The sequence below is a fragment of the Barbus barbus genome (genome assembly GCF_936440315.1).
Source record: "Barbus barbus genome assembly, chromosome: 39".
NCBI lineage: Eukaryota > Metazoa > Chordata > Actinopteri > Cypriniformes > Cyprinidae > Barbus > Barbus barbus.
The window spans coordinates 7,742,053-7,767,214 of NC_136717.1; the positions used below are offsets into that span (position 1 = coordinate 7,742,053).

General features: G+C 35.8%; 1 protein-coding gene across 2 annotated transcripts; it reads left to right on the forward strand.

The window, feature by feature from the left end:
• Positions 1-702: 702 nt before the first annotated feature.
• Positions 703-25,162, forward strand: LOC306858385 (bromodomain-containing protein 1-like). Of its 2 annotated transcripts, none has more exons than XM_079398898.1 (13): positions 703-1,004; positions 1,593-2,958; positions 3,073-3,229; positions 4,203-4,334; positions 4,851-4,979; positions 5,568-5,880; positions 6,266-6,508; positions 10,039-10,497; positions 10,911-11,016; positions 13,299-13,435; positions 14,580-14,686; positions 19,294-19,448; positions 24,071-25,162. In XM_079398898.1, exons 2-13 carry the CDS (start codon positions 1,610-1,612, stop codon positions 24,294-24,296), a joined length of 3,513 nt encoding a protein of 1,170 aa, XP_079255024.1. In that variant the 5' UTR covers positions 703-1,004; positions 1,593-1,609; the 3' UTR covers positions 24,297-25,162. The 2 variants fall into 2 exon arrangements, with proteins under 2 accessions (XP_079255024.1, XP_079255025.1); XM_079398899.1 differs by having other exon boundaries at positions 13,302-13,435.

A 25,162-nucleotide genomic window follows, 5' to 3' on the forward strand; every position in this document is an offset into this window, starting at 1 on the left:
CAGGGGCAGTCAGGCACCAGCAGGGGTGGGGCAAAACACACAGGCCCTTTGATATTTAAATGTGTTAGGTCAATTTAAAAATGTGGCATTTTTGCTGTTTATGAGATACTATAGCCTATTGTCATCAACCAGCTTTCTATTTATTTGTATTTACTGTTTGCAAATTAAATGATAAATATGTTTGTGTTCGTAGAGGTTCATACAACAATGTAATTGTACATGTAATTGAGATTTTGAATTGAGGATGGAAATGTTTTTTTATTATTATTTTTTTAATTGTTTTACAATAACACTAGAATAATTACGCTGAAACAATTCAAATGCATAACAAAATTATGACAGGATTATAAATAAATAGTATAAATTGTACAAATACAGAACATGATATAATATAAAATTAAATCACGCATGTTTTGTCCAATTGATTCTTTGGAAATAAATTTTCATAGGAAGAAAAATGTATGTACATATACATACATACATACATACATATATATATATATATATATATATATATATATATATATATATATATATATATATATATATATATATATATACATACATATATATATTAGTAAAGTAAAAGTACATTAAAACATATTCCTTTAGGAAATATTGCGGTCACAATTAAATAAAATAGTCTAGCCTGTGTGACCGTATGAGCGAGCTGGGTACGTCATGACGCCATGCGTTGCGGATGGGACGTCTGTTCGTAGTGAACCATCCGCATTGTTGTTGGTTGCAGGCGAAGAATAGTATCGCCGCTCGTTGCCGGAAAGGAAACGACGCTGTCTTTGAATGGCAATCGAAGCAAGCGATTTCGTAGTGATTATTATTTCATAATTATAGTCCTGGCGGACGCCGTGGTTAAGCGTTTGCAGAATTCCAGATTTATCCATGCAGATTTAAATTGGTGGTCCTTGGATGAGAACATTGTGTACGGAATAACTGCAGGCCACCTCGTCAGAAAGCTGCTCCTTTCTTTATTCAGCAGATCAGAGGTAAAAGGATCGATCATAAGAACCGTCATTGTTTTGCGATTTGCAGGGGCGATTTGCACCTGTTTTATAATGTATGGGATACGATTTGAATGTGCATCTTCATAGTGTCTCAAAACATAGCGAACTGCCTACATGGACAGTATTTTAGGGTATAGGCGACCCCCAAAACGCTGCCGTGATGTTGAAAAAATCGATCGTTTCGAATGTTTGGGATGCGCATATAATGGCCAAAATGTTTTGAATTGTACGTCCGAATGATGTCTTTGATCTCGCTTGTGATGCCCGAAAATGCGTCCTAATTGCGCCTTCGCTGCTATAGTAATCAATGCTATTTTGTAGTAACCTAATAATAAGTTGGTAAAACTGTAGTTGAAGTAGAAATACCCTGGGCTTTTGTGCCGTTGTATACATCAGTAGCAAAGTAACATACATGACTGTACCATGGTAACAGTACTTTTGAATAAATTCCTCCACTGTGACATGGATTATTTAGATTCAGTCATGTAAATCAGCATGGCTTAATTTTTGTGGGATGCATCTAGATCTAATTTGGATGCACTGTTGTATCTGGTTCTGTTCTCTTTTCAGCTTTCTAAGCATCCTCAATGAAAAGAAACTCTCCACCTCACAAAGTATTCTCCCCTCAGCGGCTACCGTCCCCTATCAAACTTTCCTCAAACCGTGAGACGCTGACTTACGCCCAGGCCCAGAATATGGTCGAACTAGAAGTTAATGGCCGGTTGCACCGGATCAGCATCTTTGACAAGCTCTACATCATCACGGACGAGGATCCCATTGCACAGGAAATTATGGAGTGTACCAGCAATAAGGAGAATGCTGAAAATCACCAGCAGGTCTTGGTACGTTCCGCACGCCTCAGAAACAACCAGCAGAAAAAGAGCGCTACTGTCACTGCACAAAATGCTTTAGTGCAAAGCAGCACTCTTCCCGAGCCCAAATTCCACACAGTGGATTACAATCTCCCAGCAATCCCACGCAGATCTTCTACATACTACAAGTATGAGGAAAAAACTTCAGAAGAGCTGAATGAGGAGGTGGAATATGATATGGATGAAGAGGACTATGCCTGGCTTGAGCTGGTCAATGAAAAAAGAAAGAATGAAGGTCTTAACCAGGTTTCCCCTAATGCCTTTGAGTTCCTTCTTGACCGCTTTGAAAAAGAATCATTTTTAGAGAGTCAGGGCCAACAGAGTCTACGGTCTTTAATTGATGAAGATGCTGTTTGCTGCATATGCATGGATGGAGATTGCATGGACAGCAATGCCATCCTGTTCTGCGATATGTGCAATCTAGCCGTTCATCAGGATTGTTATGGTGTTCCATATATTCCAGAGGGTCAGTGGCTTTGCCGACATTGTCTGCAGTCCCCAACACAACCCGCTAACTGCATTCTCTGCCCTAACAAGGGAGGAGCAGTCAAAAAGACAGAAGATGACCAGTGGGGTCATGTTGTTTGTGCTTTATGGGTTCCCGAGGTTGGGTTTTCCAACACGGTCTTCATTGAGCCTATTGATGGTGTTTCAAATATTCCGCCAGCTCGATGGAAGCTTACCTGCTACCTCTGTAAAGAAAAGGGTGTTGGGTGTTGTATCCAGTGCCACAAAGCCAACTGCTACACTGCTTTTCATGTCAGCTGTGCACAGAAGGCAGGTCTCTTTATGAAGATGGAGCCTATTAAAGAGTTGACTGACTCAGGTGTACCCACTTTCTCGGTGAAAAAGACAGCCTACTGTGGGGCCCACACCCCAAATGGCTCCATTAAAAGGCCACTTACAATTTATAATGAAACTAAAACAAATGACAGACTTTGTCAGTCAGTGGACAAAAAGAGCAGCAGGACAAGATTAAAAAAACAGAAGAGACTTAAAAACAATGAGGTGGAATTTGTAGGCCCAGTTCCAAATGCATCTGTACCCAGTTTTTCATCTGAAAGGTTTGCTCGAATCTTTGATTTTACAAAATCTGGTGAGATGTTGAACTCTTTTAAGCCATTTCAGTGCAAATATCAAGACTTCATTTCATTGTACGCTGTCATATTCTCCTACAGGTTAAACACAATCCTCAATCAAGTTTCTTTACAGAAGAAGAAGGCATTTGGCGAAGTTGTCTTGAATTATTGGATGCTTAAAAGACTTTCAAGGAACGGAGTGCCACTCAACAGACGCCTCCAAACTAGCCTACATTCCCAGAAAAACACACAGCCGGTAAGTAAACCAAAATTTATTCGGACACCTTCAACATTTCTTACATTATCACAGTTTATTTGATGTGGATTAGAAAATGGTAATAAAATATGACACAAACTCCGAGTTAAACTGTGTCAAAACATCTTGATAATGTCAGATAACTTGATAAACAAATTCATCTTGATAATGTCAGATTGTAATCCATTACATAGAAAGGTATGCAATGGATTACAATCAACCAAAAAATTATTTAGCTGTTAAATTAAGGTACACAATTAGATAATACCAATTTAGGTCAACCAATTACCAAGCAATGCTTAATTTTGTTCAGTCTGTGGTGTATAAAGTTAGCATTAGCAATTAAAGAAAAAACACTTAAGCAACATGGTCAGGTCAATGTGTCTGAATAAGTTTTGGTCCCAAATTTTTATCAATTTTACTGGTAGTCCACTGTATGACGAATGTTTGGGTATATGTCAGAGTTCACTTTATTTTGCTATCCTCACTTACATAAATGAATTATAGTGCCCTGTACCCACTAGTAAATAAAATTATATATTGTGTCTGAATAATTTTTGGTTTGACTGTATATCTTTATGCAACGTTGTAGGAATAATTCACACAAAAATTTAAATTTGCTAAAAACGTACTCACCCTCAGGCCAAGTAGACAGATGAGTTTGCTTCTTCATCTAAACAAATTTGGAAAAGGTTAGTGTTAGATCACTTGGGCTCTCATTCTGATGGCACCCATGTACTACAGAGGATCAACTGGTGAGCAAGTGGTGTAATGCTCAATCTCTCAAAATCTGTTCCAATAAAGAAACCACGTCATCTACTGTATATCTTGGATGGTCTGAGGGGGAGTATATTTTCAGCAAATATTCATTTTTAGGTGAAATATTTCTTCAAGCAGCACTTACACATGGCCATGAATGGTTATACATTTTAATAACATAGTTTTCTTGAATTTTAAAACATTGTAATGACAGAAACAGACAGAAGAGGAAACTGAAGCATTGAAGGAGCAGCTGAAGGACTGGCAATGGTTGAGACATGACCTTGAGCGAGCAAGACTCCTGCTAGAGCTGATAAGGAAGAGAGAGAAACTCAAGAAAGAAGATGTATGAGAACAATATGCTGCTTTATATCAAGACAAGTTTTTGTAACAGTAACATTTGCTGATGTTAATTGTTTGCATATTTGTGACCCCGGACCACAAAACCAGTCTTAAGTCGCTGGGGTATATTTGTAGCTATAGCCAAAAATACATTTTATGGGTCAAAATTATCAATTTTAAAGATCATGTTCCATGAAGATATTTTGTAAATTTCCTACCGTAAATATATTAAAACTTAATTTTTTTATTAGTAATATGCATAGCTAAGAACTTCGTTTGGACAAATTTAAAGGCGATTTTCTCAGTATTTTGATTTTTTTTTTGCACCCTCAGATTCCAGATTTTCAAATGGTTGTATTTCAACCAAATCTTGTCCTAGCATAACAATCAATGGAAAGCTTATTTATTCAGCTTTCAGATGATGTATAAATCTCAATTTCGAAAAATTGAACCTTATGACCAGTTTTGTGGTCCTGGGTCACATTTTGTGTTCTTGATGACTCTTGTGGTTTTGTTGCAGATTATGCTTCAGCAGACATTAATGGAGGTCCAACTCACTCCTTTCACAGTCCTTCTGAGGACTGTGCTGGATCAGTTACAGGAGAAAGACCAAGCACACATTTTTGCAGAGCCTGTTAGCATTAAAGAGGTTTGTCTGCATTTTCCTGAACTTTGACTTTAAAAAAAAAGTCATAAGGTATTTCACTATGCACAGTGTCTTTAAGCATAAAGTATGTGATTTTAAACATCCAGTTTCAGAACAAGAACATAGAACATAGGACAGCACACTTTTCAAGGAAAAGTTTTGCTTATAGAATTTTTAAAGCAGAATCAGGGTACACGATATACACTACCATTAAAAAGTTTAATCGGTAAGATCTTTTTAAAAATAACTTTTTCTCTTTTTCTTTTGAACTTTACTCTTATTCATTAAAGAATCCTGAAAAAAGTATCATGTTCAAAAAAATAAATAAATTAATTAAACGGCACAACTGTTTCCAACACTTATAATAAATCAAGCATATTAGAACGATTTCTGGAATTTGGAAGCACATAAAAAATCTTACTATGTTTGTCACGAAGATGTCATTATTGATAAAGGACTTTAAAGGTTTTTCAAAATACAACATGTTTTTAATATTTATAATTTTTTTTGTGAAGATAATTCACAAAATTAGAGTCTGTGTTACTTATCAGAATCATCACCGATTCATCTTTTTTTGTGTGTTCCTCACAGGTGCCTGACTATATGGACCACATCTTGCACCCTATGGATTTTTCCACCATGAGGAAAAGCATTGAAGCACAAGGCTACAAAAATCTGGACGAATTTGAAGCTGACTTCAATCTCATTATTGAAAACTGCATGAAGTACAATGGCAAGGATACATTCTTCTACAGGGCAGCTGTTAGATTAAGAGACCAGGGTGGAGCTGTGCTAAGGAAAACTCGCCGAGATGTTCAGAGAATCGGCTTTGATTTCGAAACTGGCACGCATCTGCTTGAACCACCTAAGATCGAGCCATCTGCACCTTTCTCCTGGGAAGACGGTAAATACACAAAATCTGTAGTCTCAATGGTCTTTTGCTTGGTATGATTTGTAAAAGGTAATTCCTCGTGGACATGAAGCAATTGGATATGTGTACATGTAAAACAAAATGAAAATCACACATGTACACCCACCCACTGTTTTTCTTTCACGTGTTCTTCAAAATATAGTTATTCAAGCATGTCTTTGCCTAACCAATGACGTTTCTTGTCAAATGGCACCATGCAACGTACTTCTCAGTTTAGTGCTTCCTTGAAATTAAGAATCACTAATAGTATCAGTAAATCTGAAGAGTTATGTAAGATCAGAATAATCAAATTTTTTGCTTTTCCCATCCCTACATTTTAACCAATCAATCAAAAATTGTTGCCTTTTTACTCTTTCAGTGGACCGCTTATTGGTTCCAGCCAATCGAGAGCACATGTCATTGGAAGAGCAGCTGAGGGAGCTACTGGAAAAGTTGGATCTGACTACAGCAATGAAATCCAGCCCATCACGGAGCAGACGACTAAAGCTGCTTAAGAAAATCATTAGTGATGTGAGGATGGAGCTGAGTTTAAAGAAGGCTCTTCCTGCTGTTGAACTGGAGAATGCTGCAGAAGAAGAAGCCGGCCATATCCTTCAAAAAGGTTTGTTTGAAAAATGTTGGTGTAAATGTTTTTCAAATAACAACCAGCTCAACATCTGTCAAATCCTTGTGGGTATCAATTTGACGTAACAAGCGACTCAAGTTTTTTAACTCAAGACTTTTTAGTTTTAGTTACTTTTTCTTATTTGTAAGTCGCTTTGGACAAAAGCGTCTGCTAAATGACAAAAGTAAGTAAGTAAAGTAAGTTCAAGTCCCATTTCACGGTCATACTGATCCTATCCCTCTCCTGTTGTTTCCTGCCTCTGCTTAGCTGTCCTGACCAATAAACACTTAAATGCCCCAAAATACACTTAATATAAACAAGCAAACTACTGCAGTTTGTGTCTTTGGTACTGGCTAAGGTAAGCATCACTATTAATTTAGGTAAGTGATTTGCATTGAGACATATAATGAAAAAGCTAAGTACAGCAAGCTTTTTAATAATTTGAGCCTAGTGGAAAAGGAGAGAAAGAGGGGTGCTCAGGGTGTATGAGGATAGCTGTTTATTTAAATGGTATTCTATCCCTTGGCTTCATTGTTTCTAGTCCAGGTTTTTAGGTTCATTGTTTTATTGCATGGTGTTTCTGAGAAAGATCAGTCAAGGAAATCAAGCTATAACCTGAAGTGATCTAAAGAGGTGAGAAATAAAATATTGACATACAATAGACTTGTAAAGCCTTAAGCAACTACCTAATAATACTTTAAAAACACTCTTTGGAATAGGTCTGCATGATTTATTGGGGGAAAAATGCTATGGCATATGGTTTGTGTAAATAATCAAAATGCAAATGCTACGATTTAATCAAATGAATAAATGCACCTCAGGTTTCAGATTGAAGCTTGGTGTTGTGTGTGAATGAACAGACTTTTTTCACTCTGGGAGAAAAATATATTTTTTAACTTAAAAAAAAAGTTAACATTTAAATAGTTAACATAGTTAATAAACTAATAGTTTAGTTTAGATTTGTTCTATGAAATGAAATTCTTTTTTATTAAATATTTTATTATTACAAGGTAGTTATTTTTAATATTTTTCTTTAATAATAATCACAATAATATAATAGTATTTATTTTATAGTGACACTAAATAGGTCAAAAACATTTTTTTCCTCCAACTCATTCAGCCTTATAAAGATGGTTTGCACTATTTTTGTTTAAAAATGTATTTGTTTTTTTCATTTTTCAGCTCTTTTAAATGTTCTTGTTTTGTTTTCTTACACAAATGCACTCCCTACAATATCACACAAATCATTCTAGAATTATTCATTATTTCCAAATATTCAGGTCATTCAAGCTATTAATGTCATCTGCTGAAATACTGTTTTTCCAATATTGTGCAGCCATATGGAACACTCTTCGGAACATCTTTGGAACCTTGCTGTATTGATGTAGCAACCACATAGTAAAACACTAATAACCACCAAGAGCACTCTACTAGCACATGGTTCTTCAATTCTCTTCCTGGTGTGCCACTGTCCTTTTTCAACCCTAATCAAAGTAGAGCCCTGCATTTCGGCCCGGGCCCGGCGGGCCCTGACTTTTTTACGCCTCTAGGGCCGGGCTTCGGGCCAATTTCCACGTCATAGTTCAGAGGCGGGCCGGGCATCGGGCCTGCTTTGGGTTTCTCCTTATTTTATGTTGTAGACGTCTGTTGATTAGTGATGAAAAAAATCGATTTTTGATTTTTCAAAATTTCATGATTTTTGCTCTTTGTTCAATTTCGTTAAATAAAATGAGCTCATACAACATAACTCTTGGTAAAAATGGTCCCAACTTAATTGTATTAAATATATACAATGTAATTTTTAAAAAATTTGATTTACAATTTTTTTTTAAATTGAGTCAACAAGAATATTTTTCATTCGTCTTAACCGGATGACACTCAAAAAAATTATTTTCCAACACTGTTCAGTTTATTTAAAAAAATAATTTTCATTTAACACAATTATGTTAGGTTTCCCATTTATACAATTGCATTGTGCTAAACTGACTTGAAACGGTTGCATTTTGACTCAACTCAATATTTTCAATTTGAAGGAACATAAATTATTTTACTTTTGTAACTAGGAAGTGGATTTCCCCTTCCCATCATGCTTTGCACGGCTGGATAAGGAGAGTAAATCTTGAAATAAAATGTTATTTCAGGCATTTTTATTAAGATGATAACATTGTGAGACTTGTTAATGTTTAATGCTCTTTTATGTTTGTATTTAAAAGAGTTTCTGGTATGTTAGTGTTTTTGGGGGTTACCATTGTGGTAAAGTGTAGAGCATGTGCTTGGGTTGAGGACCTGCTAACATGAAGTAAAGTTGTTTTTATTTTTAGAAATTAACTACGGGCATGCCACAGATGTAACAATACCATGTTATGCTATGCCTAGCAAGTTGGATAATGCCTAAAATTAAATAAAGTCAGCAATAATGTATTCGTGTAGAAGGATCTCTGCCTGATTATAGTTAAACTTCATCAATGTATCACTTTCATTTAAACTATATTTGATCATATTGAGTTGGCCCAACTCAATTACATTTCATCGCATGAATTAGTTTTTTATGAGTTGGGGCTACACATATTTATTGGATGGAAATCCTGCCCTTAATTAAATTGAGTTCATTCAATGAATTATTTTTTAGTAGGAATGACTAAATTTTTTTTTTTGTAGTCTTCACTGAAGGAATTTCAGTTTATACAACGAGATTACAACAAATCATTTCAAACAAATTAGATTTTGTTGGAAAAATGTAATTAAATTTAGTGGAAAAGTTTACTCTAATTTTTTTAAGTTCATTCAACAACAATTTTTTTTTGAGTGCTGGTGGAAACAACACAAGACCGTGCCGTGATTGAGAGCAGCTCGATGGTGTTTAGTGTCCCGCAGCTGACCGCTTGGTCGTTACTTTAAAAAACAAAAACTTATAGGCTATTTAACAAACAAAAATGCTCCAAACGTTTTTCTAAATTAATTTAATAAAAAAACTAAACTAATTATAATCATTTTGCCATTACACACTAAACTGAACTATTTTAATAGCCGAAACAGTAGTATAAACTCTTTTAGGAGAAGGGGGGAAAAAAAAGACGGGCTCGGGTCGGTAATTCTGATAAGCTGTCGGACGTGGGCCGGGCCAGGTCCTGAGCGTCTCGGGCCAGGTCCAGGCTAGGGCCTAAATTTGAGGCCCGTGCAGGGCTCTAAATCAAACACACCTGAACAAGCTAACATGGTCTTCAGGATTACTAGTAAATTACAGGCAGATGAGTGTGATCAGGGTTGAAACTAAACTGCATGACAGTGGCCCTCCTGGAGCAGCATTGAAAACCCCTTCCTTTGCAACTGCATGACATTGCACTGTGAACACAAATTAGCAACTTGATAGCATTATCTTGGCAACCACCTACAATACTGATCACATTTTCTGAGAAAATCAAAAAAATTTAGTTTGTTCTAAAAAAATCTAGTTTGTTGTCTGAATTTAATCTGTCACACACTGTTTTTCGTACAATATTTGACAGTATTTCCTTGTTTCATGGCAGGTGATAAATCTGTCCCACCTAAGCTTGAGCCATCTGCTTCTGTGCCGCCCTTCATTAATGCGGGATGTCACTCTGAGCCACCCAAACTGAAACCCATTGAACCCAGTCCTGATCAAATCTGGCACTACCAGGATGACATTTCCCAGTCACTTAATGGACACTCCCATCTGCAGTTAGAGGACAGCGATGTCAGTGTATTAGCTACATCAACTCTGGCTGAGCCATCAAGCCCAGTAAACCGACGGACGTCTGTGCTTTTCCGCAAATCAAAAAGCACAAGCCCACATAAGCCCATGAGAGGTGGTGAAACTCCAAAGGGCAGTTCTCGGCTAGGCACAAAAACATTCTTGTCAGTCGTCATACCACGCCTAGAGACATTGCTTCATTCTAGGAAGAGACCACGGAGTACCAGTAGAGACGGTGTTGAGGACGAATCGCCCATCAAACGCATGGGCACAGGTAGAAACTGCAGGAAAACAAACAAAAAGGGCAAGACCAATACAGTATGATTGATATAAATGCACATTAATAATAAATGCACTTTTTTAACAGGCCAAAGTGTATTTAAGGCTTTTTTGAATCAGGTCACTAGAACTGCATCATGGGAAAGTATAATATTGGGTGATTTCCTGGGTCAACAAGTGGTCTTGCGTGTCAGTAATAGACATGTGCTGTGTGATTTGTCATGTAAACAACCTGTCTGCTATTAAAGTCTCACAAAGCTAAGTAGTTCAAGTAAGCACAGTTGTAACCACTACTGTGCTTACTTGAACTACTTAGCTTTGTGAGTTTCTTAATTAGTTTCAACACTAGTTTTAATAGATTAAATGGGAATGATTTCTCTCTCTTTCTCCCTTCCTTGTGTCTTTCAGGGCTGTCAAATGGTTTTGATCCCGAGCCGGAGAAAGAATTGGATTCTAGCAGGCAGTTGGAGCCTCGGCGCAGGTGCACATCTGAATCCAGCATGTCCTCCAGCAGGTGGGTAGTTGAAAAGTACTTTTTAAAGGATGAAATGTGCTGTGGTGTGACATGCTATATTCCATCGAAAATGATTTTCAACAGCATTTTGCTTATTTCGTGTCTCGCAGGGAATATTAAAATGATGTGAAGACAAATTAAATGATGTCTAGTAGAGCTGCATCATGTGGGGGAAAATCTAATTGCGTTTTCTGAGTTTTGAATTGCTATTGTGATTACCAAAAATTAATAAATACAGGTTTGCTGTGTTTGTTTTTAGGGCTATACAGTTTAGTCAAAATTTAGTGATGTATCAATATGCTTATGAAACCCTTATTTAACACCCTTTACATCCTCACTAAAAAGCTGTAGGGGATTTTTTTATGTGGTGGATTATAGATAGATAGATATTGTTGGGGCAATAATAAAAAGCCAATGTAATTTTTTCAATAACGTTTATAAGATTATTCTTTTAGTTATCATATTTTAATTGAAGGTTAGACTTTTTGTAAATAAATGTTATTAAAGAAAGACTATGAGCAGAAACCAATTTTTCTATGGCCTGTGAAGCTTATAATAACCAAGGGTGTCAAAATTTGTGTAGGGCGGTGTATTGAAATTGTATTCTGACCAAATAATTTTTTTTCCCAAAACAAAAGAGTTTAATTTTAATTGTTGCATTTTTTTTTAATGTATCACTTTATTCATCCCTTGAGAAACCCATGGCTTAGGCATTGCTAGCACCATGCTCAGTAGTTTGAGCTGCAGGAACACACATTGCATCCACAAGTACTCCAGCACTCTGCTGATTTATGATTTATCGGTCAAGTGCTTGAGTAGTCAAAATGCACATCCCTGTAACCCTGTACCTATTTTCATGTGCATCCCACACCACACTAGAGCCCTGCATTTCGGCCCGGGCCCGACGGGCCCCGACTTTTTTACGCCTCTAGGGCCAGGCTTCGGGCCAATTTCCACATCATAGTTCAGAGGCGGGCCAGGCATCGGGCCTGTTTTGGGTTTCTCCTTATTTTATGTTGTAGATGTCTATTGATTAGTGATGAAAAAAAACTGCCGCGCTGGTGGAAACAACACAAGACCGTGCCGTGACTGAGAGCAGCTCGATGGTGTTTAGTGTCCCGCAGCCGCAGCGAGTGCAAGTGACTTCAGCGCAGCGGAATAGTTCTGTGTTCAAATGCACGCAATAGGCTAAAGCTTGCTGCAAAACCCCAGCAAACATAACCATGAATGTGTCTGCAGGAAATAGTAAGGAGATATTTGAATTATTTACTAATAAACTAATGTTTTCTGAGTCCGTGTCGCAAGGATGAAGTTGCTGATCCTGACTCGCTGTCTCCTCAGACGCGCCTTTAGAGAGAAATGCATCTTTATTGATTATGATTAAGATTATAATAAAAGAGTTTTTGTTTTCGATTTTTTTATTTCGTTAAGTAATAATTTAAAGCTTTCTATAGATATATTTATCATGTCTGTGAGGCATGTATTCGCTCTGCTTCGGTTCATTTTTGTGAAGCGCCCCTGTTCAAGACGGCAGAAAGCACATCATGTTTGTTTTCTTTGTTTTATAAAAGAACTACCTTTTGTTGGTATTGCGAGTGCACACAAATACAGGTCCAAATTATGTATTACTCTTACCTTTATCAAAAAAATAAATGACGGCGTAGGCTATTTTAATTTGTTTCCACTGAAAAAAATCCAAAGCAGGTGCTTCCATGTCCTGCAGAGCGCACTTTAGCTTCCACTCTCCGCACAAACTGAGATATATATATATAGGCTAGCGCACATTATTATTATAGCGCAGGTTTAACGTTTAAACATTGTTATATACTTGAACTGTTTTAGTATAGCTATAGATTTTATTTTAGGCAAGTCGTGATGATATGAGAAGGCTAAATTTATCAAACATAGGCTATGATCAGCTCATGCAGCTGACCGCTTGGTCGTTACTTTAAAAAACAAAAACTTATAGGCTATTTAACGAACAAAAATGCTCCAAATGTTTTTCTAAATTAACTTAATAAAAAACCAAAACGAAATATAATCATTTTGCCATTAAACACTAAACTGAACTATTTTAATAGCCGAAACAGTAGTATAAACTCTTTCAGGAGAAGGGGGGAAAAAAAGATGGGCTCGGGTCGGACTCGTGCCGGTAATTCTGATAAGCTGTCGGACGTGGGCCGGGCTAGGGCCTGAGCGTCTCGGGCCAGGGCCGGGCTAGGGCCTAAATTTGAGGCCCATGGCTCTACACCATACCATCATGTTTTCTTGTCTGTCTTTAGTAGTATTGCAGTTAATCTACCAAAGTGTGGAAAGGGGAAGCCAGCCCTCATCCGGAGGAACACAGTGGAGGACAAGAATGAGATTATTGCTTGCATCGAGAGTAGAAACTTCGCCAAGGCTGCTAGAATAGCTGCTGGTAGGTATCCACATCTGTACACTTTTAACTGAACTGTAGTTTGATATCAGTTTGACCGGGAGTCAAATCACAGTGGATGGGATATTATTTAAGAAAATCTTGCTGCTCTGCATTTCAGCATAAATAAATTGAGGCTATGCTATAATTTTTTTTTTTTTTTGAAAGTAGATTTGGCTCACTGCCTTAAAATGTTTTTTTTAATAGACTGAAGTAAATGATAGTATGTCTGAACTTTTTAAAATTGCATTATTTTATAATATATAAATGAATAAACCATTGTGCAGCTTTAGTTGTAGTGCTAATATTACTATTGGGCACTATTGGGATGCCAGATTAGAGGACCAGAACAGGTCCACATCCATAAAAACACGCCATGATAGTTTTAAACATTTTATTTATTTATTTTTGCATTTAAACATTATGAATCCAATTGTCGACAAGGGGTATAACGGTACACATATTCGTACAGAAAAAGTTCGGTACATGCCTTTTGGTTAGGTATGCATATGTACCAAACATAGTTGTTTTAACCACTGCACGTAGTGAACTTAATTTGAAACTTCTAGTTTTATATATCTTAATTTTAACAAAGTAATTCTTAAATTTCAAGATTGATCTTTTATTTAGTCTATGCTATGTAGAAACATAATTTTATAATTAGATTTATAAAACAATGTAAAACTTGCCTTTTACATGATTGCATACACTTTTTCATTTGAGTGTTGATTATGAAATCTAAAAATAAATAGCAGTTGAATAGTTTGGGCTCTGTTTTTAATTGTAGTCTTTAATAATATAGTAATGTGCAAGTGATCGGGCTTCCAGTGTATAGTTTACAGCTTTCGCTGAGATATTTTTTTTTTAAGCTTAACAAAGTTAAATTTAAAGACATAACCACAGTTTGTTTAGTGAGCCACTGAACCACAGATACCAGCTGTATTGAAAACGTACTGAACTGTGACTTAAAGACAGAGTTAAGTATAGTCTTTTGTATCATTTCACCCCTATTTTCCACTGTATAAAAAATAGCTACCTGAATTGTGTAAAATTATTGAAATGTTATTATTATTTGCTATATCACTGTAGACACACATTATATGTCTGGACCATCATAACATGGTTGTTGATATTCCTGCTTTTATAGAAGTTGGCAACAGCAGTATTTGGATGCCTGCTAGTGCTGCTACAGTTCTGGAACCTCTCAAACTAGTTTGGGCTAAATGTAGTGGATACCCCTCCTACCCTGCCCTGGTGAGTACGAGTATGCATGTGTAGAAACCAACTATTTCTACCTCTTTCTTTCCTTTATTTCTATCCTCAAGGAATAGAATAGAATTCTTCTATTTCTAAAGGAGTGAATTAGAAAATGCAGTTTTCATTATGTTCTTTAGGCTGGGGTCTGTCCAGTCCTGCTCATTGTGTTCTATTTTCCTGCATAATTAACATAATTTAAACTGTTGAGCTGATGCTGATTTGGCCGAACCACTTGGTGCTTATGGCTTCAGTCTTGTGCATGAGCTATGCTTCAGTTATCACACTTTTAGGAGTCTGCCAAAATAAAGTATGATGATCAGTTTACTTGTAGAAAATACGTCATCAGAATACATTGAATGATTGTCAGTCATGAAACCCAAAAAAATACCAATTTCTTAAAGAAATAATTGGTCAGTCTAAACATAATAGATGTATTTAAGAAGTTCTTCAGTCTTATCCTGTTATTATATATTATCTTAAAGTCTGCAGTGTCTCTATAATAATATAATAATCTATATTCTCTATGTAGCTAGCATAGTCTTTCTGGATTCTTTCTCATATTATTCCTATCAGTGATGCAAGTTTGCAGCTTGTTTTTATTATTCTATTTTCTATCAGTAGATAGATCAATAGATACTCATCAGACCCATCTACAGAAAACTGATTTTAAAAATCAACATAAATTGTATCAGATTGTTTGATTCATTCTTTTCAATACTTACAAATAGTCAGTTTTAATGTGACTGACAATAGCAAAGACATGTTTCTCTTCTTTCATGTATTGCATTAATTTAGCTCTAAAAAAGCCTTTGCACTAGTGAGAGTATACACTATTTTTACTGAAGCTCTAATATATAAGAGTGCATCATTTAAGTCTCCATCCCTATTGCTGTGTTGTTCCATAAGCTTCGAGTATTTGTGATGTTACACTCATTTGAATTTCTCAATAATATGTCTAATATTTCTCAATAATGAGTCTCTGTCCACACACGTGCCTCAGCTGTAAGCACAACCTAATTTACATCAATATAGCATCTATTACAAGTCACTGTTTACATATAACATTCATTATTTCACACTTTTTCTCTATGTAATTTGCTTTTCTTTTCAGATTTTTTTTTTTTTTTTTGCTGAAATTGACATTCCAAAAGCAAATAACTGACCTATCAGTAAGCCCCTCCCCTCAAATGCAGACTAGCCAATGGCAGTTGAGTATCAGTTGCACGGGGAGCGGAACTAGGACATCTTTAGGTTTCAGTGCCATAGAGAAACATGGGAAGATCCGAAGCTGGCATTGATTTTATGGGGTTTATGGTTCAAAAATGCAAAAACGATGTGCCTGTGGTACTTGTAACACTGATTCCAGGTATCCAGAGAGGGTGGGCAATATAATCTATTACATTTCCCGAATCCAAACAAAAGAGAGCAAAATGTCCCCAAGTATTCAACCCCAAAAAAAATTTTCTGGTTGTCATACACTCATTAAGTTACAATTTTAATCTGCTCAAGCAGAACGTTAATGCTATCTTGTGCTTTAGCAAGGTATCTCTGGCTAAAACTAGCTAACGTTAAAGTTAGTGAGTCCATGCTAACGTACAAACCTAAATAGCGGACTGTTCTCGCGTCTTGTACAGTGTGGGCAAAAACACATAAACGAAGGTCTACATTTCACCGTCTCTTCATATTAAACTGGTTAATTTAATACATTAAACGTACCCTGCGTTACATGAACAGTGTTGATCCTGCATGTTGTCATCCGCGATCGTAATGACCAACCGTAATATGAGACTTCTCCCGCTTACATTGTGATCTGTAAACCCTCGCTTCGTATTTATTGTTAAATATTTTATAAATCACTCCATGGAATATTTAATTGCCATTTGGTGGCCTTCTGTGTCCAAAATTGTGCAAAAACATTGTGGGACAAGGTTTTCACACTGCAGCTGTCATTGTAAGACAGTGAGCAACTCCGTTTGTTTATCCGAGGGAGCAACAGTAACTAAGGGGGGCTGGGCTTACCGATAGGTCAATTGATCCCTTTCTATCTTTTAAAAAATAAAAAGAAACAACCAGACTTCATTGCAAGCCTGTTAGGGGTGTTTCTCCTAGTTAGGCAACTGTTATAGCATCCAGGTTTAGAAAAACATTCCCTTTTGGCTGAATTCTGTGAATGCAGCAGTGTATTTTACTCACTCACTCACTCACTCACTCACTCATAAATAAATAAATATAAATATATACAGTGCCGTGAAAAGGTTTTTGTCCCCTTCCTGTTTTATTTTTTGCATATTTGTCACACTTAAAAGATTCAGATTATTAAACAAATTTTAATATTACACAAAGATAACCCAAGTAAATACAAAATGCAGTTTTGCAATAATAATTTCATTTATTAAGGGAAAAAAGCTGTCCAAACTTGCCTGGCCCTATGTGAAAAAGTAATTGCCCCCTAAATATAATTACTGGTTGTGCCACCCTTGGCAGTAACAACTGCAATCAAGTGTTTGTGATAACTGGCAATGAGTTTTTCACATCACTGTGGAGGAATTTTGGCCCACTCTTCTTTGCAGAATTGTTTTAATTCAGCCACATTGGAGGATTTTCGAGCATTAATGGACTGTTTAAGGTCATGCCAAAACATCTCAATTGGATTTAAGCCCGGACTTTGACTTGGCCACTCCAAAACCTTAATTTTGTTTTTCTCGAGCCATTCAGAGGTGGACTTGCTGGTGTGTTTGGGATCATTGTCCTGTGCATAACCCAAGTGCGCTTGAGCTTGAGGTCACAAACTGACGGCCGGACATTCTCCTTAGGGATTTTCTTATAGAGTGCAGAATTCATGGGGCCATCAATTATGGCAAGGTCCTGAAGCTGCAAAGTAGCCCCAGACCATTACACTACCACCACCATGTTTGACTGTTGGTATGATGTTCTTTTTATGAAATGCTGTGTTGGTTTTACGCCAGATGTAACAGGACGCACACCTTCCATAAAGTTCAACTTTTGTCTCATCAGTCCACACAATATTTGCCCAAAAGTCTTGGGCATAATCAAGATATTTTTTGGCAAATATGAGACGAGCCTTTAAGGCTTAAAGTTCACCACTATTCCAAGTTTTCTCCATTTGTGGATAATGGCTCTGACTCCCAAAGCCTTAGAAATGGCTATATAACCCTTTCCAGAGTGATACATGTCAGCTATTTTGTTTCTCATCTGTTCTTGAATTTCTTTAGATTGATGATGTGTTGCTCTGTAAGCATGCTTCACTTTGTCAGACAGGTTCTATTTAAGTGATTTCTTGATTCAACTGTTCTTGCAGTAATCAGGCTTGGCTGTGGGGCTAGTGAAATTTAACTCCACTTTCTAAAATAATGTGGTTAATCACAGTTCTTTCATGATTTAACAGGAGGGGGCAATTCATTTTTCACGTAGGGCCAGGTAGGTTTGGACAGCTTTTTTCCCTTAAATGAAATCATAATTTAAAAACTGCATTTTTTATTTATTTGCATTATCTTTGTGTGATTATTAAAATTTGTGTGATCTGAATCTTTTAAGTGTGACAAATATGCAAGAAATAAAAAAAAACAGGAAGAGGGGTAGGGATGGGCGATATCTTATCGTTTGCGATATACCGGTAAAAATTCTCCCCATGATAAGAATTAGTCTTCCCGTGATAATAACGATAAAGTCTAGTTGTTGACATATTTCTGTGTGCAACATTGCAGAGTGGTGGGCGTACATGAAATTGAGGAGTTTGTCGCTAAATGAGGAGCTCCTTTTACAGTCTGTAACTGATTTGGTTAGGGCTGTACAGTGCACAAAAAATCGGTCTGAATAAATGTAGTACGGTAGCACGTGTGCAATACAGTTCTGCATGTGTATGAGCCTGTTTACAAACCTGTTGTCCAACAAAGATATAATTTATTAACATGCTTTTTCTCCAAATTAACTTAATAACATAGTCGAGTGTTTGAAATACTACTTTTTGTGACCAGACGTGTTTTCATATTACAGAATGATAGTATTATAACAGTGATAAAGGCCATGACGATTAGCATTGCATTATAAATATACTTTCCTTTTATAAAAATTCCCAAGATTGAAGAACACAGATAAACCATATATTTTTTGCAATCGTATGTTTATTGTCTTCATGTATCATCAGTTAAAATTCCTCTATCTTCGTTGTGCGTCTATTCATCGATAACTGGATACCTTCATGAAGCGTCATCAGTAGTATTACTTCTGCTATGGATATGTGAAGTTTCTTCGCTAGGGTGCCCTCCAAGTTCCAGTATGAATTAAACAGTCATTGCATTACATGTGTACTCAGTAATGCTCACAACACCCTATTTGGGATAAAAATAGGAAAGATAATACTTTTCTCTAAAGAAACAGAAACTTAATTATTGTCATTGATATCATTATAAATACCAGAAATATTGTGATACATTTTTAAGCCCATATAGCCCATCCCTACAGGGGGCAAAAACCTTTTCACGGCACTGTGTGTATATAAAGTAATATTTATAAACAATGACAGTCATTTTACTTTTTTCCAGATTGTCCTCATTTTCTGTAACATGTTTTTGTTTTTATTAAAGATCATAGACCCTCACATGCCCCGTGTGGGGTGCCAGCACAATGGAGTCTCTATCCCAATGCCTCCGCTGGACGTTCTACGGATTGGGGAACAGATGCAGTACAAGTCCGAAGAGAAACTTTACCTCGTTCTCTTCTTCGACAACAAGCGTAGCTGGTGAGATTTTAGAGGTTAATTATTGGTGTCAAACATTACTATTATCATTGCTCGTACTTAGGGATTTGAGGAAAGTAAGTTTTGAACATCTGCAGTTAACTTGTAACTTTTCTGTTTTTGTACTACAGACCATGATAACCATTTAACCTTGTAATAAGCTTCTAATAAGGTTTTGACACATTTACATACCAGTTAAAATTCATAATTCCAGTTTTGATAGCAGCAAAAATGAATAGTCTTATTAATGTAAAATTCAAACATTGTTAAAGGGGTCATATGATGCGATTTTCAAGTTTTCCTTTCTATTTGGAGTGTTACAAGCTGTTTGTGCATAGATACGATCCCTGAAATTGCAAAGACTAAAGTCTCAAAACCAAAGAGATATTCTTTATAAAAGTTAAAGACTGCCACGCCCACCTAAAATGGCACATTCAAATACGCCCCCACATGTTTACGTCACGGTGTGGGAAGATTTGCATAATACCGCCCAAATGTATATGCAATGAAAGAAGGCAGAAATATTATTCTCGCTGTCGTATTATTGTTGCTGCTGTCGGCACCATGTCGTGGAGATGCTGTGTTTCGTTGTGAAAGTGAAAGTACGTTGTTTGGGCTTCCAAAAGAGGACACAACTAGAAATCAGTGGTTAAGTTGTATTTACAACACTGTTCCAGAACAGTTCAACCCAAATATTAGAGTGTGTACAGCACATTTTACGTATGACTATTTCTTGAACCTGGAAGAGTAGCCTACAATGCTGGATTGCACAAAGGCTGTTTCTACACTGCCCCCCAAAAGTTTGGAAACACCCCTGGCAAAGTCTGGTTTTGGACGATATCAGCATAAATCCTTAACATTTTTGGTGCAAATACATTAAAGTAACAACATTAAAGACATTATCATTGAAGACCAGCAATAAAACATAATAATGGCAATATATACATGTCAAAGTCAGACATGCCCCTTTGCCAGCTGTGATGCCTGGTTACTGGTTTAAACTTGGCCCAGGTTTTTAAAAGATTTTTGGGTCAGCACACCTTAATACTGTAGCGTCAACAATTGATTGCCAATTCAAAGTCAATGTTTGAATAAACTGACAACTGGAAGCCCAGGTTATGCAGAGCTGTAATAGCTGCTAATGGTAGATATTTTGATGAATCGAAAATTCAATTTTTTTCTATGTAAAAACTGTTTATGTAATAAAATATTTTTTCGTAGTTCGTGTTGTCCCTTATCAGTGCAAAATTATCACAAATTAAAAAGGATTCATGCCAATATTGTCCAAAACCCCACTTTTCTAGGGAGTTTCCAAACTTTTGGAGGGCAGTGTATAAAGTGTAAAAAATTCCAACTTTGCAAGGACAGTCTGGCGCTATTGACTCACAGCCTGTAAATACGTTTTCTTATTTAAAGAATTTGCCACTGACTATTCAAACACGAGTTTTGAGCAGTGTAGAGTACTGCTTGTTGTTTGTCGTTTCTCCGATCACAAATTCAGACATGGTAATGTTTATGCAGTGCGATGCAGCGCGACACGTAAAAAGACAGTATAAGTCATTATAATCAGTAATTATGTCCCCACTGGATGCAACAAATGCCTCGTTTATTGTTTTGTTTTTGTGTCGTCACACCGGGACACGGCATCACAATAGAGTGGGGGAACTATGACATCACTTTATATGCAGATCAGTTGTTAGCATCACACTGGTTCCCTCGACAAAAAGCCAATAGGATTTTTCCATAAACTTTTGGATTATCGTAAAAAATAAGCTGTGTTCAATCATAGTTCATGAAACACGTTTTGTCCATCAAGATAATCTTCACAAAAATATATGTTTTAAGAATTTTGAAGCCTAAAAGCGTCAGAACTTAAAAGCTAAACTTAGGCTATAAACGAACTACACCACCATGGTCGCTCGCCTTCATCGTCACCACCACTGCTCTCCCGACAGCTTTTTCAAACTTATTTTTAACGTGTTCAGTGAAAAGGATTTACTATGTATATGAATTTAAATCCACACTACATGAACCTTTTCATATAAACTGGAATAAATGCAAAACTAGAGCCAAACTGAAATGAGACATTAGTAATAAATAGTATAGTGAATAAATGAAATAATCATAACTGGACATATGAAAGCACGTATTTCTGTGCATTTCGAAATAAGGTGCATTAAAAGTCCTTGATATGAATATTTGAATTAAAACGTGTCTCCACGTACTATTCAATAAAATTCTAGTGCATTTAATCTATTAAATAACAGCAGAGTGAACAAGTTTTTGGATATGTTAAGATTACATTTATTTTAGTGAATAAAGTACCAAGTTTCAGCTATCGTTTTGTTAGGATTGGTACACAAAATATTATTTTATCCTTACTTCTAGAAAATCCTAAATGCTTTCTAACAGCTTCTTGTGGCCGTAAACATTTAATTTTAATGCGGTTTTAAGCAGTATGCATCGTTAAAGTTTCACTTTCACTGTGACCTAAGCCTGTAAATGTGGTGTTTACGTGCAATAATCATATGAGTTTACCTTATGGTACGAGAGTCTCCGTATCAGTAAGCAATAAAACGAGCATCTTCCATCCAAAGACTTGTGTTGCATTTCATGGGGCAAAGCAAAAAAACATTGTCGAACAACAATATAAAATGCAGTAAACTATTAATTGGTTATTCTAGAATAAATTGTACTATAAATTATACTACAATTGAAAAATTCTGTAAATTGATAAACTGTTTGGCGTGGTGAAGTTGAATGTCTCCGACAGCGCCTGTAGTCCCATTTAGCAACTTGTTAGCAACCGTCTTTTTTAAGAAACATAACAGTTTAAAAAAATCATGAGTGGGGTGTAACTGGTGTGTTTTATATCGTAGAATAAAACGTGAAAGTATCTTGAGCTTGTGTGAACCACGGACCTTATTTTAGGAATTTAACCAAACTCCCATTCAAAAAAAAAAACCCATTGACTCTGGGACGATGGAACCGGAAGTGCTAAAATGCTAACTCGCTTCCAGGTTTTTGCCTACAAAGTGACATCATAGTTCCACCACTCTATATGGTAAGGGGCGTAACATTTTCGTCTCACGCTTGAGGTATTTGACCAATCACAACGCACTGGATAGCTGGCCAATCAGAGCATGCCTCGCTTCTCAGAATGATGAGCTTTGTAAAAATCGGCGCGTTTCAGAAAGGCGGAGCATAGAGGAGCAACAATAATGTACAGTATGTGGAAATTGTGTTTTTTGAACCTCAAACCGCATAAACACATTGCATTACACCAAATACACAAAATAATGTTCTTTTTAGTAATGTCATATAACCACTTTAAGGACAATTAAACAGTCAGTGATAAACTAAGAGCAAATAAACTAATTGCAAGCAACCGCACAAATGCAATAGAATAAAGATGTAAATAAAACTAACAGACTTTCAGGTAAGGTTACCAGAAGTAGGTATTGCAGTTGGGCAGCGTTGCCAACCTGATACTGCATGTCAGCAGCATATATTTTATAGTATGCATCTATATATGTGCAAGTTCAAGTCTGCATCCATGCAACAAAGAACTCAACATACAAGGCGTGCTGTTGGTCTAAGTCAAAGAGTCAAAAAGATGAATAGCTTAAATATAAGTAGTTATAGCCATCTAAATGCAAGCAGAAAAATTACTGAGTGCAGATTCAAGTCAATTGATTAAATCACGAGTGTAGTGACTAATGCATTTAATATTGTGAAAGAAAAGCAAAGAACATGTAATAGATTAACAATTTTGTGATTTTATAATATTTTTTCCAGTGTAGCCCAATTGCAACTTCTAATGTAGCTGAAAGCAGATGAAGGAAACTCATTTGAATTTATTAAATGTTTAATTATTTAATCGTCAGATCAACAGTAATGAGTAATTTGATCATTCATTCACATACATATATATATATATATATATATATATATATATATATATATATATATATATATATATATATATATATAATATACTGTATATATAATTTTTTTTTTTTTTTGTAGAGAATTAGGCAAATAAAAACGAGACACTACTGGTAAAAATAGTTTTTCATACATCTGTCAGTTTTGAGATTTTGGGCTTCCATTAAGTATTTTTTCAGATTAATAATTAAAGGCTGTTTTCTCAAAATGAGATTTTTCTTCAGGAGCAGTTAAATACACTTTACAGTTTTATTCCAATCTGTATTCTGAAGAGTTTGTTCATATATAACTTGCCTGATTTTATACAATATTTTGTTAAAAAAAAGTGTTTTTTTTCTGGATTTTGAAAGTTTTTTTTATTTTTATTTATGGGGTGATAAAAAGAGATATTCAAATTTTGATCTTTTAATAACCTTTGATTCTAATATGTCAACAAAATGTAACAATTATTTTGAACCTGGCTTCATCCAGTGTTCAGGTTTTTGTTCTAGAAATCTATGCAAGTTAGTGCATATTTAATTAATGACATAATTTACACCCAACATTTCAGGAAATTTGTACACAAAATGTTTGGAGTTCTTAATGTAATCAATCAACTAGGGATGTATAGTGATATCTATTATTATCATTTTTTTCTATTCATTTATTTGATTGTGTGTGTTTTTTACCTTGTCCAGGCAGTGGCTTTCTAAATCCAAGATGGTTCCTCTCGGTAATGACAAAACCATCGACAAGATTAAAATGATGGAGGGCCGCACCTCAGCCATCCGCAAGGCTGTTCAGACTGCCTTTAACCGCGCCATGAACCATCTGAATCGAGTCCAAGATGAACCTATTAGTGACCTCAGTGATGTTGACTTAAGATTGGCAAATGCAGACACATTGCAAAGCCTTCTTTCCTGACGGACACCTGCTGTGTGACTCCTGTAAAAATGACTTCTCATTTGCACAGAAGTCTCTAATCAGTTCTGTAAATAATGTAAATCGCTTATCATTAACTTATTCTTCAGATTTACTGTCATTTTTTGTAGTATTTATACATTTTTGTGAATTATTCCCAGCATAATAACTCATTTATGCTGGGAAAAATGGACAAAATAAATTGTGTGAAACTAAAGTAAAAAAATACTGTAATCAGGGCTGAAACATGATGTGAGAGTACTTGCTTTTTTATGTTTAAATTATTGAAGTTTGTACACACAGGCTTTTAATTGGCATTGGTTTTGTAACCTAAGAATGTTTTTTACAGCAATTCTAACCTATTTTGATGTATTTATATAACTAAATGTATAACTTTATTTGTCTTTTCATATTAGTCATGTTATGAAAACCACAAGTGCGATATTCTGATGAAACCAAAAAAGAAGGAAAGAAAATGCTGCCCAGACTTTGTTTGTGTTGAGTGAATGGTTTTTAAACTTTTTTTTTTTTTTTTTAATGTTTGTATTTGTATGTGGGAACTCCATAATGGCTGTAGGATACTGTACTTGTACTGGTGTTAATTTATTGTGTTGGGTGGTACGTTTATTCACTGGGGAAAGCATAAAAAAAGTATCACTGGACTTAGGAGTTATTCTTGTTTTTGTTTTTTTTTGTGTGTGTTTTTTTTACATTTGTTACATCTGCTTACATTGATTTCTTTAATTTAGTTTTACTCTGGGTTGTAGTAGGTAGATTTTGGAATACCGTATGTCAGTTGTTTTAGTTGGTATTACAACTGTTGATTGAATTATCCTTTTTTATTTTTTTAATAAATTCATAAATAAGCT